Source organism: Panthera pardus, unplaced genomic scaffold (assembly GCF_024362965.1).
Source record: "Panthera pardus isolate Hobbes unplaced genomic scaffold, ASM2436296v1 HiC_scaffold_7, whole genome shotgun sequence".
In the NCBI taxonomy this organism is placed as follows: domain Eukaryota; kingdom Metazoa; phylum Chordata; class Mammalia; order Carnivora; family Felidae; genus Panthera; species Panthera pardus.
The window spans coordinates 72840566-72859361 of NW_026527002.1; the positions used below are offsets into that span (position 1 = coordinate 72840566).

Here is an 18796-nt window from a genome sequence, read left to right on the forward strand (position 1 = left end):
TGCAAAGCCCACTCCCTGTGACACCACATGGCCCGTTGGGCATTTTCCTTTTTTACTCCGGTTTCTTGCAGTGGACCTGAGCTTCCTGAAAGGACAAACTGGAGTTTGTGTGTATTCCAAGTTCACATTTTTTCGAAAGCCTCTGTAAAAGCAGCGTGTACTACCCAAAAGTGTCAGCGTAAGTGAAACCTAATGGTATTGAGAATCTTATCGAAAGTAGCAACGTACCATTTTGATGGGGACCTTGAAGCAGTAAGACTTGCTTTTCAGTCCGCTGCCAGTCTCTTTGCCACCATAGCAGCTGGAGTGTGCTATTTTTGGCCTCGAGTAAGCGTTAGCAGAGCGCTCATCTTGATCTTCTTACCGGGTCACGGGCGTTTTTCATCATTGCATTCCCTAGCTCGGTGCTCTGTATAATAAGCACTCGATACGTATTTGATTTCAATTCTTCAGTGTGTTAATATTTATCTGAAATATTTTTATATTGTCGCGGACAGAAGTAGAACTTTTGCTTACTTGGCTCTCACCTCCCTCCCCTCCCCACTTCTTTTCCTCTAATAATAGGACCAGTGTTTTTTGCTTTAGGATTCTAAAAAGAGTTCAGGTGTTTTGGTGTTAGTTAATTGAAAAATTCGGACTCTTTAGAATTTTTTTTCTTCTGTTGAAGTAGAAAACATTCTGAACAATAGCATTTTTACATTATCGGCACCTAGTGCCAAGTATATATTGGTGAAATTAATAAACTATTTTTTAAGTAAGTTTATAAACTCAAGAGCAGGGATCTTTTCTCTTTTATACTTTCTTGTATGTGTGGCATCTGGTATGGTCTTAGGCAGATAGTAGGTACAAATGAAATATTTGGGTGTTGACTGATTTGACCACGGGTATCTGTGGTGTTGCGGGAAGAACATGGGGTTACGGAGTTAGACGTGGGATGCTCACTTAGCCACTGCTGTTGAGTAAGTTACTTGGTCAGTTCTGCTGTACATCCCACTCCTGTAAAGTAATGGTAATAATGCCTCACTAATTTGCTGGAAGCGTTACATAATGTATGCACAGTACTCTGTGATCACTAAAGATGCTGTGCAGAGCTTAAGTCAGTCTTGTTTTCATCAGTGCTTTATTGACTCTGCTGTGCTGCAAATCAGTACTCAGTCTTACTTGTTTTGGCCAGTGCTGGGTACTCCGTTGACATTTAGTATATGACTGCATGCACGAATGGTACATACTTCATGAGCAAAGTGAGATCTGGAGAAGTTGTCTCTTGCATAATCTTACTCTATGAGATAGTAGTAAAAGTCTGCTTAGATCTAGTTCTTTTAACTTCTAGCTCAAGCAGTCTTTCATACTATATTTTGGTTTGTAAATACATACAAATGTACACATAAACAGAGACACACATACCCTAGTTTCATAAATCATGGGAACAATTTTATAGTGCCTCCAGACCAACATTCCTGTTACTAGCTTTCAGGACAAGAAAACTGATCCCTCTCACTTACATGGTTCTTTCCAGATAGCTAATGTGCGTTACCCAAGGCCATGTAGGCACTTAAGCGTAAGACTTGGAATGTACCCAGATATTCTGGATCCCGATCCATTGCTCTTTCCAAGATACCAACACCTGAAACTATAATAGAGCAGGCTTGGAGCATTTTTGGAATTCCTGGACTTCCCTTTGAGGTTTTTTTCCCTCACTAATGTAGTTCCTCATATGATGCCTTGTGTAGATAACACATACGGATTGTTTTTGCCAGCCACTAGGAGCAGACCATCTTTCAACACCCCTGTGACAGGTGCTGTAGGTGGATTGGGCCAGGCAGTGGGAGAGTGGGGTGTGCAATGCAGAGAGTAGTGGGAGATGAGATTAGAAAGGGGTAATGGGGGTATGGATTATACGTTTGCTTAAAGGGTGAATTTGGTAAGTTTTGTGTATGTGTGTGTACAAGCACACACTTGCCCCCAAATGATTTGAAATGGAACTTTGGAATGATTCATTAATATATTCATTTTGATGTGGTGACTTTGGGAAGGGGAGAGGAGATTTAACTTTTTATTTCTTAATCAGTAATTGAATTCACGTGCCTTTTTTTTTTTTATTATTAGTGCCAGTTTGAAGGTTTTATTTTAAATAACTCATTGATATTCAGAAGCCTGAATTTCTAGGTCCGTTTACAATATGAATAATCTCGGTACTTTGTGTTTTTACTGTTTCGAACAGGAGTGTGTTGCTGCTGTTCTGCTTTGCGTCCTCGCTACAAACGCCTGGTGGACAACATATTCCCTGAGGATCCAAAAGTAATTTGATCTACATCTACTGATCCTTCTCTTTGCTGACCCATCCTTCCCCCCTGCTGACCTCCCTAAGGTTTCCCTAATTTCATTTCTCTACTTTTACTCCTAAATCTCATCATGTACACTGCTATTTTTATATTTCTCTTTTTCTACTTCAAAATGACCCATGCTTGCTTGTCTAATTTTCACTGATCCTTTTCGTAGATCAGTCTAAATTTGGCATGATGGACAGATGGCGTTCTCTTGTCTAGATAGTTCCTATATTTAAGTAACACTTAACAAAAATTGATGAGCTGGTGCCGGATTATTTGTACGAAATGCTAAGAATACAGCTGTGAACACAGACCAGGTTTTCTGCTCTCGCCAAGCTCACAGACAAGGAAATTGGCAATTACGGTGCTGTGTGAAAGAATGTTATGATGAAGCACGCCATGCTCCTGGAGCAGGTCGGAATGATACCTACGTGGGCTTGGAGAACAGAGGACTTCAGGAAATAAAATCTGCACTAAGATCCAAAGAATAAATGGGTTGGCCATTCAGTATTCAGAAGAGAACTGAGAAGTAAAGGAAGCATGTTCCAGGCAGAGTTTGTTCTCTTTTTACTTAAATGCTTTAAAATTTTTTATAACCGTTAAACTTTATTATGGAAGATTGCAGTTTTGAAAGCAACTATATTTGAATGATTTTGTTTGACACCGTCCTGAATTTTCTAAGTTTCCTTTAGTCCAGGGTTAAATGGATATGAACAGAAAAATGTTACATGGGTTTGATTTCCCAAATTTGCTTTAAAATGTAGTCAGAGTGCCTGGCTGGCTCAGTTGGGAGAGCGTGTGACTCTTGATCTTGGGGTTCTAGGTCGAGTCCCATGTTACATACAGAGATCACTTAAAAATTTAAAAAAAAAAATCTTAAAAAAAATTAAAATGTAGCTAATTACAGAAACCTGTGGTGATCTTAACATTAATTTATATATTTCATGGTATATGAGATATCTCATTTTAATGAAATCGATTTAAACATTCAGCCATTTAGAAGAGGTTAATCAGTTACATACTATTGACTGCCAGATATCCTGGATAATTTGTGGCAGGTAAAAGCCCTAAGATATGATACGGTACCTGCCTTACATAGCTTTCCATCCATTGACTGACATAAAGCAAAAGCATACTAAATATTAAATCCTAATGCATAAATTAGTAAGCAAAATGTTAAGTAAAACAGGTGTTAAAGTTTTTGCCTTTCAAGCAGAGAGGTTTTGCTGTGGGTTGGCAGTCTCTGGGAAGCATTCTCAGAGGAAATGAGATTTGCTGAGCTTTGAAGGATGTATGCCATCTGGAGAAGTGAGATTAGTCTCTTTGTTGCAAGTGAGGGGCCTGAAGAGAAAAGACAGAGGAGTGCAGGAGAAAGCAAGGGGTACATTTGAGGTGAAGACCCTTGAAGTGAAGGTTTAAATAGCCTCATTGCAGAGGGTAATGGGTGGTAATCGTGCTGACCGTGATTTCTGATCTGAAATTCCAGACATGTCATTTAATAGACTGAATATTCAAGTCATTTCCTTGAGGAGTCTGGGACATATGGTTACTAAAGATAAGGTGGAGTCCAGATTATAGAGGAATGTGAATGACAGACCAGGCTTCTACTTTGTCTGCTTTAACTCCTCATAGGCAGTGAGGGACTTTTGATCACGGGAGTGCTGATAGATGGATTAGATTAGTGATGACAGGTAGAGAATGGTTATATAAAGAGTATTTTTGCCAGCTATTGACTGATTGATTGATTGCCAAGTATTAAATAAGATTTGTTTAAATGGAGACTTAAAAAAATTTACATGAACCTTGCATACATGTGGCAATCATAACCCAGTTGACCTTATTTGTTATTATTAATTTATGCAACAACAAAAAAAGATCTTGTGTGTCTAAAACAGATCAGGCAGTAGGTGCCCAGAGTGCAGGGGTCTACAGGTTACAGTCCCTGCCTTCAAAGAGCAATCTAGTGAGGGGGACAAATAACCAAACTGTTTCTTATCATTATTAGCCATGTGATCTTGGGCAAGTACCTCAGTTTCTCATCCTGAAATGGAAATTACAAATAGTACCGATTTTATAAGGGTCTCGTGGATATTAAATGAGTTAATAGAATTCTTGGCTCACCCTTTCTTCCCTCGTGCCCATGACAGTGCCTGGATATGGTTAGTGCTTGATTAGTATCTGCTTCACGAGTGAAAAACAGAGTGACGGAACACAGCGATGAGTGTGCCGAGCCGAAGGAACGTGCAGGAGGGGCCTCTCAGCCAGGCTTGGGAGGGGGGTGGGAGGGCGCCCCGAAGGCTTTTGGGAGGACTTTGAGACCTGCAGGATGAGTAGGAGTGAGTCATCCCGGTGAGTCAGAGAGGCATCCTTAGGCAGAGGTGAGTTGAGTGACAGGAGTCCACAGACCAGTCAGACTGCTTTCTATAATGCTAAAAGGCGGAGCAGTGGTAGCCTGGAGAGGGAGGAGGACTGCAGAGGAGGACATGACGAATCTTCTGCAAATGATAGAAATGTTTTGTGTCTTTTTTTTTTTACTGGTGGTTTCATAGATCTACGACTCTCATAGTTCAAATTATATACTTGGGTGTAGTTTGTTTTTTATCTTATTTTAAAAAATGTTAATGTTTATTTTGAGAGAGAATGAAAGAGCGAGAGAGAGAGAGAGTGCGCCAGGGAGGGACAGAGAGAGGAAGAGAGAATCCCAAGCAGAGCTTGATGGGGGGCTTGATCCCACGAAAGTGAGATCATGACCTGAGCCAAAACCAGGAGTCGGCCACTTAACTGACTGAGCTACCCACGCGTCCCTTGGGTGTAGAGTATTGTGTATAAATTATTCCTCAATAAAATCAGTGAGGGATTAAAAAAAAAATGGATGAGAGGCAGTCATATTTAGCTGATGATGTGGAGGAACCAATACAGAAGGAGAGGTCAAAAAACCAGGAGGGACCACCTAGGTGGCTTAGTCTGTTGAGCATCTGACTTCGGCTCAGGTCATGATCTCATGGTTGGTGAGTTCAAGCCCATCGGCCTTGTGCTGATAGCACGGAGCCTGTTTGTGGTTCTCGGTCTCCCTTTCTTTCTGCCCCTCCCCCGCTAGTGATCGATCTCTCTCTCTCTCTCTCTCTCTCTCTCTCTCTCTCAAATAACCATTAAAAAAATTTTTTTAAATCACCACAACAACAAAAACCCAGGAAAGAGGCTAACTGATGGAGTCAAATCCTGGGCCGTATGAGGCAGACAGAGCATAAGCAAACGTTTCTCTAAGATGAGTCCTTTGAAAATAGGGGTCTTTTGTTTTGCATGGGGTAGGGTTTCTTAATTCAGGTTCTATTGACCTTCTGATCTAGTTAGTTCTTTGCTGTTGGGCTATCCTGTGCATTGTGGGATGTTTGTTAGCATCCCTGGCCTCTACCCGAAATGCTGGTACACCCCCTGCCCATCTGTGACAACCCAAAATGTCTCCAGACATTGCCCCACGGGGTGCAGTCTCCCTGGTTGAGAACCACTGGTCTGGAGGGCACTGAGAAAACGGGGGTGGAGGGTTGCCAGTAAATTCTACTCCAATGGCTTCCATCTTCTGCGAAGGAGGAGAGGAGCTCATTTGATGTCAGAGAGGGAAGAGAGGTGGCCGTAGGAGCAAGTTTGAGGACAACCAAGTAGGTAAAAATAGGAGGGATTGACTCCATTGGTGATGGAGCAGTAGTAAGGCAAAAAGCCAGAGAATATGGAGGGGCCAGTAGAAAGTGCAGACTTATAAAATTTTTAGTTGTAGATTCACCATTTAACATAATTCTTTTTTTTTTAAGTGACCTCTACACCCCATGTGGGGCATGAACTCATGACTCTGGGATCCAGAGTCGCGTGCTCTTCTGACTGAGCCAGCCAGGCGCCCCTAGCATAATTTTTCTGTCTTCCTTTCCACCTCCTCTGACAGTCCTAAGGAACGCTTAGTCTCTTGGGCTATATATGACTAAAAAGTTTAGGCTGAGAATTGATTTGTTGTCTAAGGGTGGGGAGAACCGTCAGACCTGTGGCCTGGGTCTCCCTGTAGAGGGCAGAGACAAACGAAAGTTTGCTGATCCCACACCAGGGGACTCTTGTTTTTTTTAGTATGTTGGATGAGCAGAGAAACACGCAGTCCTTAATACATTCTCATTTATTAATTAAGGCTTTGTAATGATATCAGCAACTTTGAATCATTTTAGCAACATGTTCACTGTCATCTTTGTAAAGGAGTAAAATCGACTTAACGTAACTGTAAAATTTTAAAATCGAAACAAATTTGTTTGAAATCTTTCCCCATTTTAAAATACATCTCATTCCCTGCATATTGCAGTTAGTTGAGCAGTCTCTATTTAGGAAGGTGTTACAGTAATTCATCACTTACGAAGGTATATTTAAATGTTCTACTTAAATGGGACATTTGTTTAACTTTCTGAGAATTCTGTATCCAGAATGCCATAAAAGGAGATTATCGCCAGAAAGGTTCAGCCTAAAGGATGGATTTAATCACAAATCCAGAAGGGGGCATGTGAAGCAAGCAATGCTTAGAAATAAAAAAAGTATCTATGAAGATGTAGACAGCCTACTTACCTCGTTCTTCTTCTTAACTTTTAGGATGGCCTCGTTAAAGCAGACATGGAGAAATTGACATTTTATGCAGTATCTGCTCCAGAGAAGTTGGATCGAATTGGTTCTTACTTAGCAGAAAGGTTGAGCAGGGATGTTGTCAGACATCGTTCTGGGTAAGAAAACTAATCGCTGCTAATACTGTATCTCTGAAAATGCTTCCTAGGCTAAATCATGCTATGAATTGTTTTGTCATCTAGTCACACAGAGATGCTCTGTGGAGGATAAAACTTTGTAATATTTTACAGGGAAATATGTCATCCCATATAGATGTTTGCAGCTTTCATTACTTTCCTGATGGTCATGGGTTTTTTTGTTGTTGTTTTTTTTTATTTTTATTTTTTTTTACGTCTATTTATTTTTGAGAGAGACAGTGTGAGTGGGGGGGAGAGAGAGAGAGGGAGACACAGAATCAGAAGCAGGCTCCAGGCTGCAAGCTGTCAGCACAGAGCCCCATGCGGGGCTCGAACTCACAGACCGTGAGATCATAACCTGAGCCGAAGTCTGCCGCTTAACCGACTGAGCCACCCAGGTGCCCCCTGATGGTCATGTTTTAAGAATAGACTCATGCAAGTTAATGGAGTGGCCTTTAGCTTAAACATCCATTAATTTTTGATATTTTAATATTTCTCTAATGGAGATAGTAGAAATTGACTCTCTTAGTGTATTGATGCGATATTATAATTTAAAAATCAGTCTCTAAATTTGAAACAAACAGAAAGATTCTGTTAACCAACCGATTTTTATCTATCAGTGGAATAATAAAGGAGATAATGAATGAGAACTACATTAGGCTTACATATTAAAGGTCCAGAGTATGTAAGCATGCTGATTTGAAACTGTGCTGACTGTATCCCTACCTGTAAATAAAGGTCTGCCTTCTTAATCTAGTCTCTGTGGATGAACAGTACTAACTTGGATAGTTTGGATTATAAATAGTTTTCCATATTCATTTTATGATCCTAGTTTTCTAGAGAACTCCGTCCTTCAAGTGATACTGGTTTTCTCTGCTTCCAAATTATTAACTGCTTAGAACACTATAGTGAGTCTTGATACAAAAAGTTCTATAATTATTGAAGCAAAGGTATCTAAAGTCAATTTTCATTTTTGGTATGAGCTTTAAAATCTGATGAATTATAGGGTCGAATTTATGAGCTGTTTACTGATGATATTCTGTTGTTGCTGGTAATGTTTTTGTACGCTTACATTTACAAATACAAGTAGATTATATTGGAAATTTTAGGCACATTGCTTATAGTAACTATTTTGGGTTAGATACAGAGATAATATGGTTAGAAGTCTGGAAAATGGTAGATGTCCATGTTTACAAAGAAAAATGTACACAAAGCTAATGTTGAAGCTCTGGAAGAGTTTGGAGAGGAGGGAAAATGGTACCATTTTGTATACTTCAGCATGAGGGTTATTGTATAATCTAAGATCGTTAGTACTTGTGAGAAGTAAGTTTTCACTTAGAAACTACTAAATTTGCCTTTCTCTGTCCTGCGCATTTACATTTAATTATTCCAGTAAAGAGCACCTAGGAGAATTTGGAGAGCTAGAAATGCTCTGACATTATTCTTCTCTTCTATTTAGGTATGTTTTAATTGCTATGGAAGCCTTGGACCAACTTCTGATGGCTTGCCATTCTCAAAGCATCAAGCCATTTGTAGAAAGCTTTCTGCATATGGTAGCAAAGCTGCTAGAATCCGGGGAACCAAAGCTTCAAGTGCTTGGAACAAATTCTGTGAGTAAAACTATTCTCTAACTTTCAGATTAATAAGCATATTGAGAATTGGTCTCTTAGAATGTTTTTGCCTGGGAAAGACACCTGCTCTGGTCAGGGCGGTGGGACAGACAGCACAGATGTGGAGGATTAGGACACTGGCTCAGTGGGCGGAGCATGTGACTCTTCATCTCGGCGTGTGTGTTGGAGCCCCAGGGAGGGTATGGAGACTTTTAAAAAATAAAATCTTAAAAAAAAGAAAAAAGAAAAGAAATAGCACCGTCTCTATCTTTTTTGTTGCTCCTTGTGAAACCTGCACTACCACCTGATCGTAAAGAGCATTGGGAAATCTTTTGGCCATAAAGTCGTAAAAGTTCCTTATACTCAAAGGCAGCAGGAGCTGCTTATGTCAATGGCCGCTTGGTCTGTGCTCTAACTTGTGACTTGCAATAAATGGAAAGAGAATGAAGTTTCTCCTTCTAAAAATTTTCCAGAACATTCAACTTTTGAATGGTCATTTAAACAATTTCTGATTTATTTAAAGTGATACGCTTATCGTAGCAAATGTGGAAAGTTAAGAAAATATGAAAGAGTAAACAAGACGTTTGTAATTCCAGTTTCCGGAAGTAATCCTTCAGTCTTTTTCTTTTTTTAAAATATGTATTAGAAAGTGGGGAACATGTTATAGATAGACTTTGTGTGGTTTTTTTCCCACTTAGATTTTTTTTAACATTTCCTGATGTAATTTAAGGTTTATTTTTATGAAAAATATAAATACTCAGTTTAATCTTTTCTGGAACATCACGCAGCCAGTGTGTAGTGTGAGAATCTTGAAAATTGGAGTCCGACCCCTACCCACCAATGCCTGCGTCACCACTTAATGTCAGTGTGGACAAATGATTTCACCTCTTGAATTTCAGTGTTGCTGTCTGTAAGATGGGGAGAAGGATACCTTCTCATGGGGCTGTTTGAATGATTAAACGGGAACTTGTGTGAACCACCTAGCACAGTCCCTGGCACAGAGTAGGTAATGAATGTCTGTTTAATCGCAACGAGGAGTAGTATTTGTGGCCCTTTTCTAGATAATATGAATCATAAAATTAGCATTTAAGACTGGTGACTTAGCTCCGGCAGAATTAATTTAGAAATGCCTTGGTATCATTTCATTTTCTCACATCTGTTCTATTCTTATTTCAGTTTAGTTTTCAGGAAAGTGTTGGTAAATCTGGTTGAATAATTCTTTTGGTGACAGCCTTTCGAGCCATCAGTCTGTATCCTGGCAGGTGTTCATATATATTTAAATTTGTCAGTAAAGTCACAGTGTTGCTTTGGGCGGTCTAGTACCCAGAAGTAACACATCACTGAGTGACTGGAAAGTTAATGAGAAAACAAAGTACACAATAAGGAACCTTAGGGCCAGGTCTGTGAACATGTAGGATATTTAAAACTTCCCAAATACATAGATTTTTTTTTTTTCATGTCTAGAAAGGAGGTAGAATAAATTTTACCATCTCAGTACTTTTCTTCTCTGTTGAGTGTACATTTCTTTCAGTTTATGTTCCCTTTCCTTGACTCATCTAATTGGTATAAGTATTACTCATGCAGGTGTTATGTCACAACTGTCAAGGAAGACTTGGTGTCCATGATTAAGGAGTAAAATTTTCTGCAGGTTTGGTTAGGCCCAACTGAGGTTATCATTGAAGCACTGTCTGTATCTAGGAAATGTAGAAGAGCTTTAGAGGAAGACCTTTCCTTCTGTCAGAGACTGGGCTCACTCAAACTGGATTAAAAAGTTAAATTTAATACTTATAATGCTATATTCCTGATTTTCTAAAGTTTATTAAAAATTTCCTTTTTTTTTTTTTTTTTTTTTTTAAGTTTATTTTTGAGAGAGAACACGAGCAGGGGAGGGACAGAGAGAGGCAGAGAAAGATTCCCAAGCAGGCTCTGTGCTGTGAGTGTAGAGCCTGACGTGAGACTCGAACCCACGAATTGCAAGATCATGACCTGAGCCGAAACCAAGAATTGGACACTTAACTGGCTGAGCCACCGCAGCGCCTCCAAAAGGAACTTTTAATTTTAATTTAATTTAATTTTTAATTTTCTGTTTCTAATGTTTATTTATTCTGGAGAGAGAGACAGAGCACAAGCAGGGGAGGGGCAGAGAGAGAGACACCGAATCCGAAGCAGGCTCCAGGCTCTGAGCTGTCAGCACAGAGCCCGACGCGGGGCTCAAACTCACAAACTGCGAGATCATGACCTGAGCCAGAATAGAGGCGCCTTGGTGGCTCAGGTGGTTAGGCGTTCGACTCTCTGTTTCGGCTCAGGTTATGATCTCAGGTCATGATGTTGCAGTTGGTGAGATTGAGCCCTGGGTCTGGCTCTGTGCTGTCCATACAGAGCCTATTTGGTATTCTGTCTCTCTTCCTCTCCTCCTGGCCTTCCTGCACTCTCTCTCTTTCAAAATAAATAATAAAGTTAAAAAAAATTCCTTTTGTATGTATGTGGCACTTGTGAGATTTTATATCATTTGCTACTTACTTGGATAGTTCTTGTTAACGTAACAAATATTGGATGAAAGTAAATGTGTTCCATACTTTCAAAAAGGTGATAACATGTTTATATTATTGTTTTGTTTTTTAGTTTGTCAAATTTGCAAATATCGAAGAAGACACACCGTCCTATCACCGACGTTACGACTTTTTTGTATCTCGCTTCAGTGCCATGTGTCATTCCTGTCATAGTGATCCAGAAATACGAACAGAGTATGTATTTACTCTGGGACATAGGGAGTGGTTTATTGATGAGTACTGTGTGTGTATATTTCATAATGATTACCAAAGGAAGTGGGAAAATTCTATACATGCTTTTTTCCTAAAATATGACTTTCTGTGGCTGTTTGAAGGATTGGGTGGAAAGAGTGGTTTCTCAACTCAGAGTAAACTTCGCAGTCTTCCCTGTCACCTGGAATGCCCTTTCCCCCCTCCCCTGCCATCCCATCATCATTTCTTGTTCCTTTTGCCCTAATCCAACCAGTGGTGTCTTTGCTGTTCTTGAACACATCGGGCGCAGTTCCCCTTCAGGGCCTTTGGACTAAGTGGTCTCTGCCTCGAATGATACCCCGGCTACCCATGGGGCTGTCCACCCTACTTTGCTCAGCTTCCTGCCCACATGTCACCTCCTCAGGAGAGTCCTCCCCTGCTTACCTTTTACTTACTAAATATCAACCCTCCCATCCCATTCCTGGTTCCTCTTTTCTCTTCTTTTCATCTCGGTTTCTGTTCCTCCATAGAGTATGAATTCCAGGAGGACGGAGTCCTTGCTTTGAGGGCTGTTCTATCACTAGCACTTTGCATAGTGCTGAGCACACAAGGGGCTCTCGATGAGTACTGTTTGAAGGAATACATAAGTGAACTGAATGAATGAATGTCTGTTACTGAATGTTGTCAGTCTGAAGTTATCATAACAACCGATTTGGGTGTTTTTAAACATTTCTTCTAGATACTTCCTAGTAACCTGGAATCAAATACTTCTCTACAAACACAGTCTATAGATTGATATTTATGTGGAAATGAGAAGCTTTAAAGTTAATAATTACAATCAAAATGACCTTGGTAAATACATAAAGTAGTTTGAGCTTTACCATACTACACTGATACAGACTAACCCGAATTCAGACAGTTATTATAGGCAGTTTATAGTCAAGATTCAGCTCGATTGTAATTTTTACTTTTAAAATAAGTGAGTGTGTGAAAATATAAGGAACTAGCTTTTAGTGTGCATGCTATATTGTTTACACAAACCAAAACAAATGTGAGAAGTTATTTTAACTTGGAGAAAGAAAGCTGAGGTGATTTAATAGCTCTTATCAGATACAAACATGCTGTCTGACACACTGTATGTGTAATTCTTCCTCAGTTTAGTATTGGCCATTTAAAGTTGCTGCTATACCTTTATTAGGAGTGTAAAGCCTTAGAAAGGTAGAGATAACAGTAATCGTCTTGTTAATTTCCTCTTTCTTCCAACCATGATTAAAATCTTTTTTTTTTTTCTACCTGATGAAGGACATTTAAAAAGTGTTTTATAAAATTTGTCCCTGTTCTCAGAGACTGACATTAACTTGTTAATGGGGCAAAAAGTTATAGATTGGCTAAAGAAAAGGACGCTTTTTTTCAAGATTTTGCCCATTTTGTTTTCTTTTAAAATAAAGTAAATTTGCATAATGCAGAATTTTTTTGGTTTGGTATTATAAATATTAGTAACCTCTACACAGACATTTCTCAAATTTTGGTTGAAGTGAATTTTACATATAAACTAGGTGAAATGTGTTTGTGATATCCATAATATTTATGAAAGGGTACATTTAAGAAGTTCAAAAATTTATTATTTATGGTGTCTTATTTTTAAGTATTTACTGCCCCCTAGTGAAAGATTTTGTCTTGTGAACATATTTTCACATAACATTTTTCTTTAATATTTACAAAAAGAAATTTGAAGTTTTGTAAATACAAGTGAAAAGCCTTGGGGTACATTTTTCTAATTCTGGGTCTTTCCAGAATTATATGATATTTGAAATTCCACAGTGACATTCCGTTTGAATCCTGAAACAGGGTTTGATTTTTTTTTTTTTTTTTTTTTTGCCGCAAGTAAAAGTCCTTTTTACTTTTTTAGGTTTTTTTTAGGCATATTAGTATTCCTATTCAGCTTCTCGTGTAGTTACTTATAATTTCCTTTATTTTTAGCAAAACTGTATCAAATAGAATTCAGGGGGGCTAGAGTATGGGGCTGAACACTCAGGATTTTCTTAAGATATTTGCCTTGTAGAAATGGTTCCCACCTGTAAAGTTGTACATCATAATCGTAAGCTCTAATTTCCTGAGCAACCTTCAGTTAAGGGTGCAATCATCATCATCGTCATCAAAATGATGATTAGTAGTAGGGGCAGCTAACACTTACCGGGTAACTACCGTGTGCCAATTTACTTAACATTTTATCGGCTAAACACGGTATGTGAATGAGCTCATTTATATCCTTATAACATTCCTGTGCCCCAGGCAAGTTCTATTTTACTGATAGGGAACCTATAAAATTCCTTTAAGGTCATGGCTGGTTAGGCCAGATCTAGATCCGAATGGGAGGCCAGCTGTGTAGCTGTAGACGCCTCCTTTGAATAAGGGCATCGCCATCTGCTGGGTCTTGCTGTGTCACGAGGCACCGACCCCCCCTCCTCCTGGCGTCCTGTTTGTTGCTGTGCTCTGTCCCACCTTTGCTCGGTCTTCTCATCAGCGGGGGGGGGGGGGGCGGGTAGCGGCAGGCACACAAAGCAGACACTGTGGTAGTAATGCTGGGCTTGCCCACTTGTCGTAGCTCTGTAAGAGTCTCTCGGGACTTTGTTTTAGAGAGTGGCATGTGTAGGTACAGCTTTGAAATAGGCAAAATCTGTCTTTTTTTTTTTTTTTTCAACTTTTTTTTTTTTTTATTTTTTTTTTATTTTTGGGACAGAGAGAGACAGAGCATGAACGGGGGAGGGGCAGAGAGAGAGGGAGACACAGAATCGGAAACAGGCTCCAGGCTCCGAGCCATCAGCCCAGAGCCTGACGCGGGGCTCGAACTCACGGACCGCGAGATCGTGACCTGGCTGAAGTCGGATGCTTAACCGACTGCGCCACCCAGGCGCCCCTGTCTTTTTTTTTTTAATAAAAAAAAATGTTTTATTTATTTTGGGGGCGGAGAGTGAGCAGGAGAGGTGCAGAGAGAGGGGAGTACACAAAATCCGAAGCAGGCTCCAGGCTCCAAGCTGTCAGCACAGAGCCCGATGCGGGGCTTGAACTCACAGACCTTGAGATCATGACCTGAGCCAAAGTCGGACGCTCAACTGACTGAGCCACCCAGGCACCCTGGCAAAATCTGTCTTTATGTCTCCTGTTCACTCTCTTATCTGTTCAGTATCCTGTTCTCCATCTGCCATTCCTGAATGCCTGTGTTATATCCCCATGGCTTTGTAAAGCGTGGTCACCCCCTTCCCGGTATCTTTCATTCTTTAAAACCTACAGCTTTTGGAAGACTGCTGACTGAGCTGAATAAATCTCTGTTGATGAGTATTTCCAGTAGTAGCAAAAAAGGAAGTAAATAACAGTCAGACTGGGCCCAAAGGAAGTTGTTTTTGAGCAGTTGGGTGACCAGGTTAGCACTGTTTGTGAGATTTTTCCTCCTCAGCTTTTGTATCCTATTTTCTAGTCATTTTTCTTCTCATTCTTAAATCTAAAGGCTTTTTTTTTTTTTTTTTTTTTAACATTTATTTGAGACGGAGAGAGTGCAAGCGGGAGAGGGGGTGGAGAGAGAGGGAGAGAGGATCCCAGCAGGCTTCACTTTGTCAGCGCAGAGCCCGATGTGGGGCTCCAGCTCACAAATGGTGAGATCATGACCTGAGCCAAACTCAGTCTACTGAGCCATCCAGGTGCCCCCAATAGGATTAAAAAAATAAATAAGAGTGAGGAAGAGCTTGAGGAAGTTGAGGGTTGTGGGTGGGGAGGGGAAGGGAAGGCAGCCATCTCGCACTGTGTGGGTAGATCTTCAGTCACCCATGGACGGGATGTGTTTAAAATGGCTGAGCTGTTTGTACTCGTGTCATGATAGCTCTCATGTGTCACAATACCTTTATGGGAACCAGCTTAGTTCTCTATCTCCCTGGACTGCAGGAAGGGAGAGGCCCTTTGGGAGAAACCCTGAACAGGTCTGAGGAAGCGCTGAAGGGTGTTCGGGAAGAGAGAAATCCTGTTTTCACTCAGCTTCTGAGATTTCTAGGCAAAAAAGGAAAAGAATCTAGTTCACATTAGTTTGGATTATTGTTGTCCCTTAGGAAGGCCTAATGCTTTTTGATTGCATTCTTTTTTATTGAAAAATAATACATAGACTTGATATTAGTATATCTTATAGTCCCTTTAAACTTAAGTGCAGATTTTAAAAAGATGTTATTCAAAGTGAATCTTGGGGTGCCTGGCTGGCTCAGTTGGTAGGGCACGAGACTTTTGATCTTGGGGTTGTGAGTTCGAGCCCTGCGTTGGGGCTAGACATTACATTAGTAAATTAAAAAAAAACAAAAAAATAAAGTAAATCTTTTTTGGAACTGCCATACCTCTGTCTTAGATTTTTGAGATTTTAATTTTTTAGATTGATTGTATTATTTTTCATTTTGTTGACTTGAGATAATATTTACTTGGTTTTGATTCTTTTAACTAGACAGCCAGAGCAGACTTATTTAAATAACTTTTTTGGGAGGTGCCTGCAAGGAGCTCCTGCAAGGAGCCTGCTTGGGATTCTCTTTCTCCCTCTCTGCCCCTTCCCCATGCACTCTCGCTCTCGCTCTCTCTCTCTCTCTCTCTCTCTCCCCCCCCCTCAAATAAATAAACTTTAAAATGTTAAAAAGAAATCATTTTTTTCATGACTCATTTTTTTTTTCTTTTTTGTAGAATCCGAATTGCTGGAATCAGGGGTATTCAGGGAGTGGTTCGCAAAACAGTTAATGATGAACTTCGGGCTACCATTTGGGAACCCCAGCACATGGACAAAATTGTTCCGTCCCTGTTATTTAACATGCAGAAGATAGAAGAGGTTGACAGGTATTTAATAAAGATTTTCAGGTTGAGGGTGTGTTACTTTTGTACATGTGCATGTGTGCTTGCTTGCCCGATAAGAAAGTTGTGTCTTTAGTGTTACATAAAGAGTGGTCTCATAAATGTGAGGGAGTTTAAATATGTGCTCTTTCGAAAAATTACTCATCTTTAGTGATCACATTAGGCTTAGTGGACCACAGATTATTACTCATACACTTAAGGTTTTCTTTCTTTTAGAATAAATTTACACTTGCTGCTTATTATTGAGCATCCAGTCGTACTAACAGCTGCAAGTGTGAGAAGTAGAAGTTCTAGCCGAACATCTGTTATTTTGTAGACCCCCAGGATGGTCTAAGGGGGTTAGATCTAACCAAAATAATAATGGTAACAATAACCGCTATTCACCATTTTAAACAAAAGGTTAGGCTGGGTTTATTTCCTTTATTCTTCTAAGATATTTGGGGATACAGAGAAGACATTTGCACGTTGCCGAGGACTCAAGTCTGTTAGCTGTTACAACTAGTGTCGGAATTCTTGCATACGGTTTTCTTCATTTCTCCTTTTCTCCTCCAGTCGCATAGGCCCTCCTCCTTCTCCTTCTGCTGCTGACAAAGAAGAGAACCCTGCCGTGCTGGCTGAAAACTGCTTCAGGGAGCTGCTGGGTCGAGCGACTTTTGGGAATATGAATAACGCTGTTAGACCAGTTTTTGCGTAAGGAGTTGATATTGTCCTGGTTATTTGTGATCGTGCCGTGTCAATTCTGTGCTAATTCGCTTACAGAGGACACATTTTGCTGGCATGAGTGCGTTACTGGTGGAAAGTGTAGCACTGTGGGAGGGGTATAGGCGTGAGTCGGCCGCCGTATTTTTGAGTGCCGTTCCAGCACTGTACCAGCCTCTCCCCTGAAAAATGAAATCCAGTCAGTGCGTGATGTCATATGCATCATTCGTTGTGAATTTTTCTCCCAGGCCTTGAGATGCATATGCAGAGTAAAATATTCAGCAGTGTCCAAATGTGATGTACCTCTTTTTAGTAACTTCTGTGGTCATTTTTCCTAGTCCCTGGTTCTGTTTCGTGGCTTGCTTTTTCCCGGGGCTGGATTGCCTTAGTGCACGTGCTCTTCTCTAAATTTCATCTTACACCTGGTGACTGGTCAGAGCAGGACTATTAAATATCTCATGGGCACTTAGACTCTCCCCCCAGGGAAAATACACGTGTGAACTTTGAGTTTCTCCACAGAAACATTATCGCTTAGGCCTTGTCAAGCCTTCGTACGGTCATCAGATGATAGATCGACTGTATAATAGGCTGTGTAATTTCTGGCCGTGTTTGCTAGTCTTTTGTTCATCGTTTGCCTCATCCTTTTCCCTTCCCAACTAATAATGTCTTCACAGACATTATTTGACTACCGATTAGACTATGGTATTAGACATTATACAGACTACTGGAACACATGGAATTCTTTATTAAAGGCAAATATTTAGGTTAAAGTTGAGCTTTAGTTAATAAGAGTCTATAAACCACGAAATTGTACTAAAAATCATAGAATCATTAGATTTCCAAAGGGATCTCTGATTCTTCCACTGCCTGAAAAAGAAAAATTGAGATTTTGTGTTTAATGACTCTGTGGACATATGGAAATGCTACTGAGGAAATAATCAAAATGATGTCAGCTGTAACTAAAGGCAGATTTATTGTTCAGTATCCAGACATGCTGATTTAATAACGGAATTCTGGTTTTTATGTTAATACTCTTGTTAAGTGAGAGGTAATCTATAAGACCTTAAAAATCTAGAGAGTGATTGTAGAAGAAGCTACTAAATTAACTGTACTTGAGTTGGGTAACCTGAAGTGGGGTTTATTTTTAGTATGTAGAACTTAGTGGACTTAAATCCTGATCAAATGTTAGCTAATTAAGTTTTTAATTAAATGTTAATTATATATTAGCTATTAATTAGCTAATTAAATAGTAAATGCCTAAGATACCATGTATTTGGGGGAATAGATACATAAATAAAACTGTCCTCGTCTTCAGCAAACTTTTTTTTTAAGTTTATTTTGAGAGAGTGCTCTCATGCACACGTGTGTGCACAGGGGAGAGGCAGAGAATCTTTTTTTTTTTTTTTTAATTTTTTTTAAATGTTTATTTTTGAGAAAGAGAGAGAGAGAGAGAGTGCACGCGAGTGGGAGAGGGGCAGAGAGAGGGAGGGAGACACAGAATCCTAAGCAGGCTCCAGGCTCCGAGCTGTCAGCACAGAGCCCTATGTGAGGCCCAAACCCAGAAACCTCGAGATCATGACCTGAGCCGTAGTTGTTTTAGGTCTTCTCCCTTTTTACTTCCTGGCTCCTGAGCTCTCTAACGCATCATTCATTCCTTTGCTTCTCTGTGCTGTGTTCTAAGGTACTTTTCCAGATTTACTCACGAATTCTCTCTTCCTGCCTAATTTGCTGTTTAAACTGGTATTTAGTTTCTAGTTTGGCCCTGTATCTTTTATAAATGAATG

The 18796-nt window shown here is 40.0% G+C and overlaps 1 protein-coding gene across 3 annotated transcripts in view; it reads left to right on the forward strand.

Annotated features, from left to right (window-relative positions):
• The window catches only part of EFR3A (EFR3 homolog A), a 105463-nt gene that overhangs the window by 35919 nt on the left and 50748 nt on the right, over positions 1-18796 (forward strand). For 2 of the 3 annotated variants that reach the window (XM_019459830.2, XM_019459829.2), the window contains 6 exons: positions 2222-2298; positions 6945-7072; positions 8550-8700; positions 11323-11444; positions 16149-16298; positions 16866-17003. In XM_019459830.2, coding sequence (XP_019315375.2) covers positions 2222-2298; positions 6945-7072; positions 8550-8700; positions 11323-11444; positions 16149-16298; positions 16866-17003 — 766 coding nt within the window. Of the gene's footprint in view, positions 1-2221; positions 2369-6944; positions 7073-8549; positions 8701-11322; positions 11445-16148; positions 16299-16865; positions 17004-18796 lie in introns of those variants that run through there. The other variant, XM_019459831.2, reaches the window with a different exon arrangement.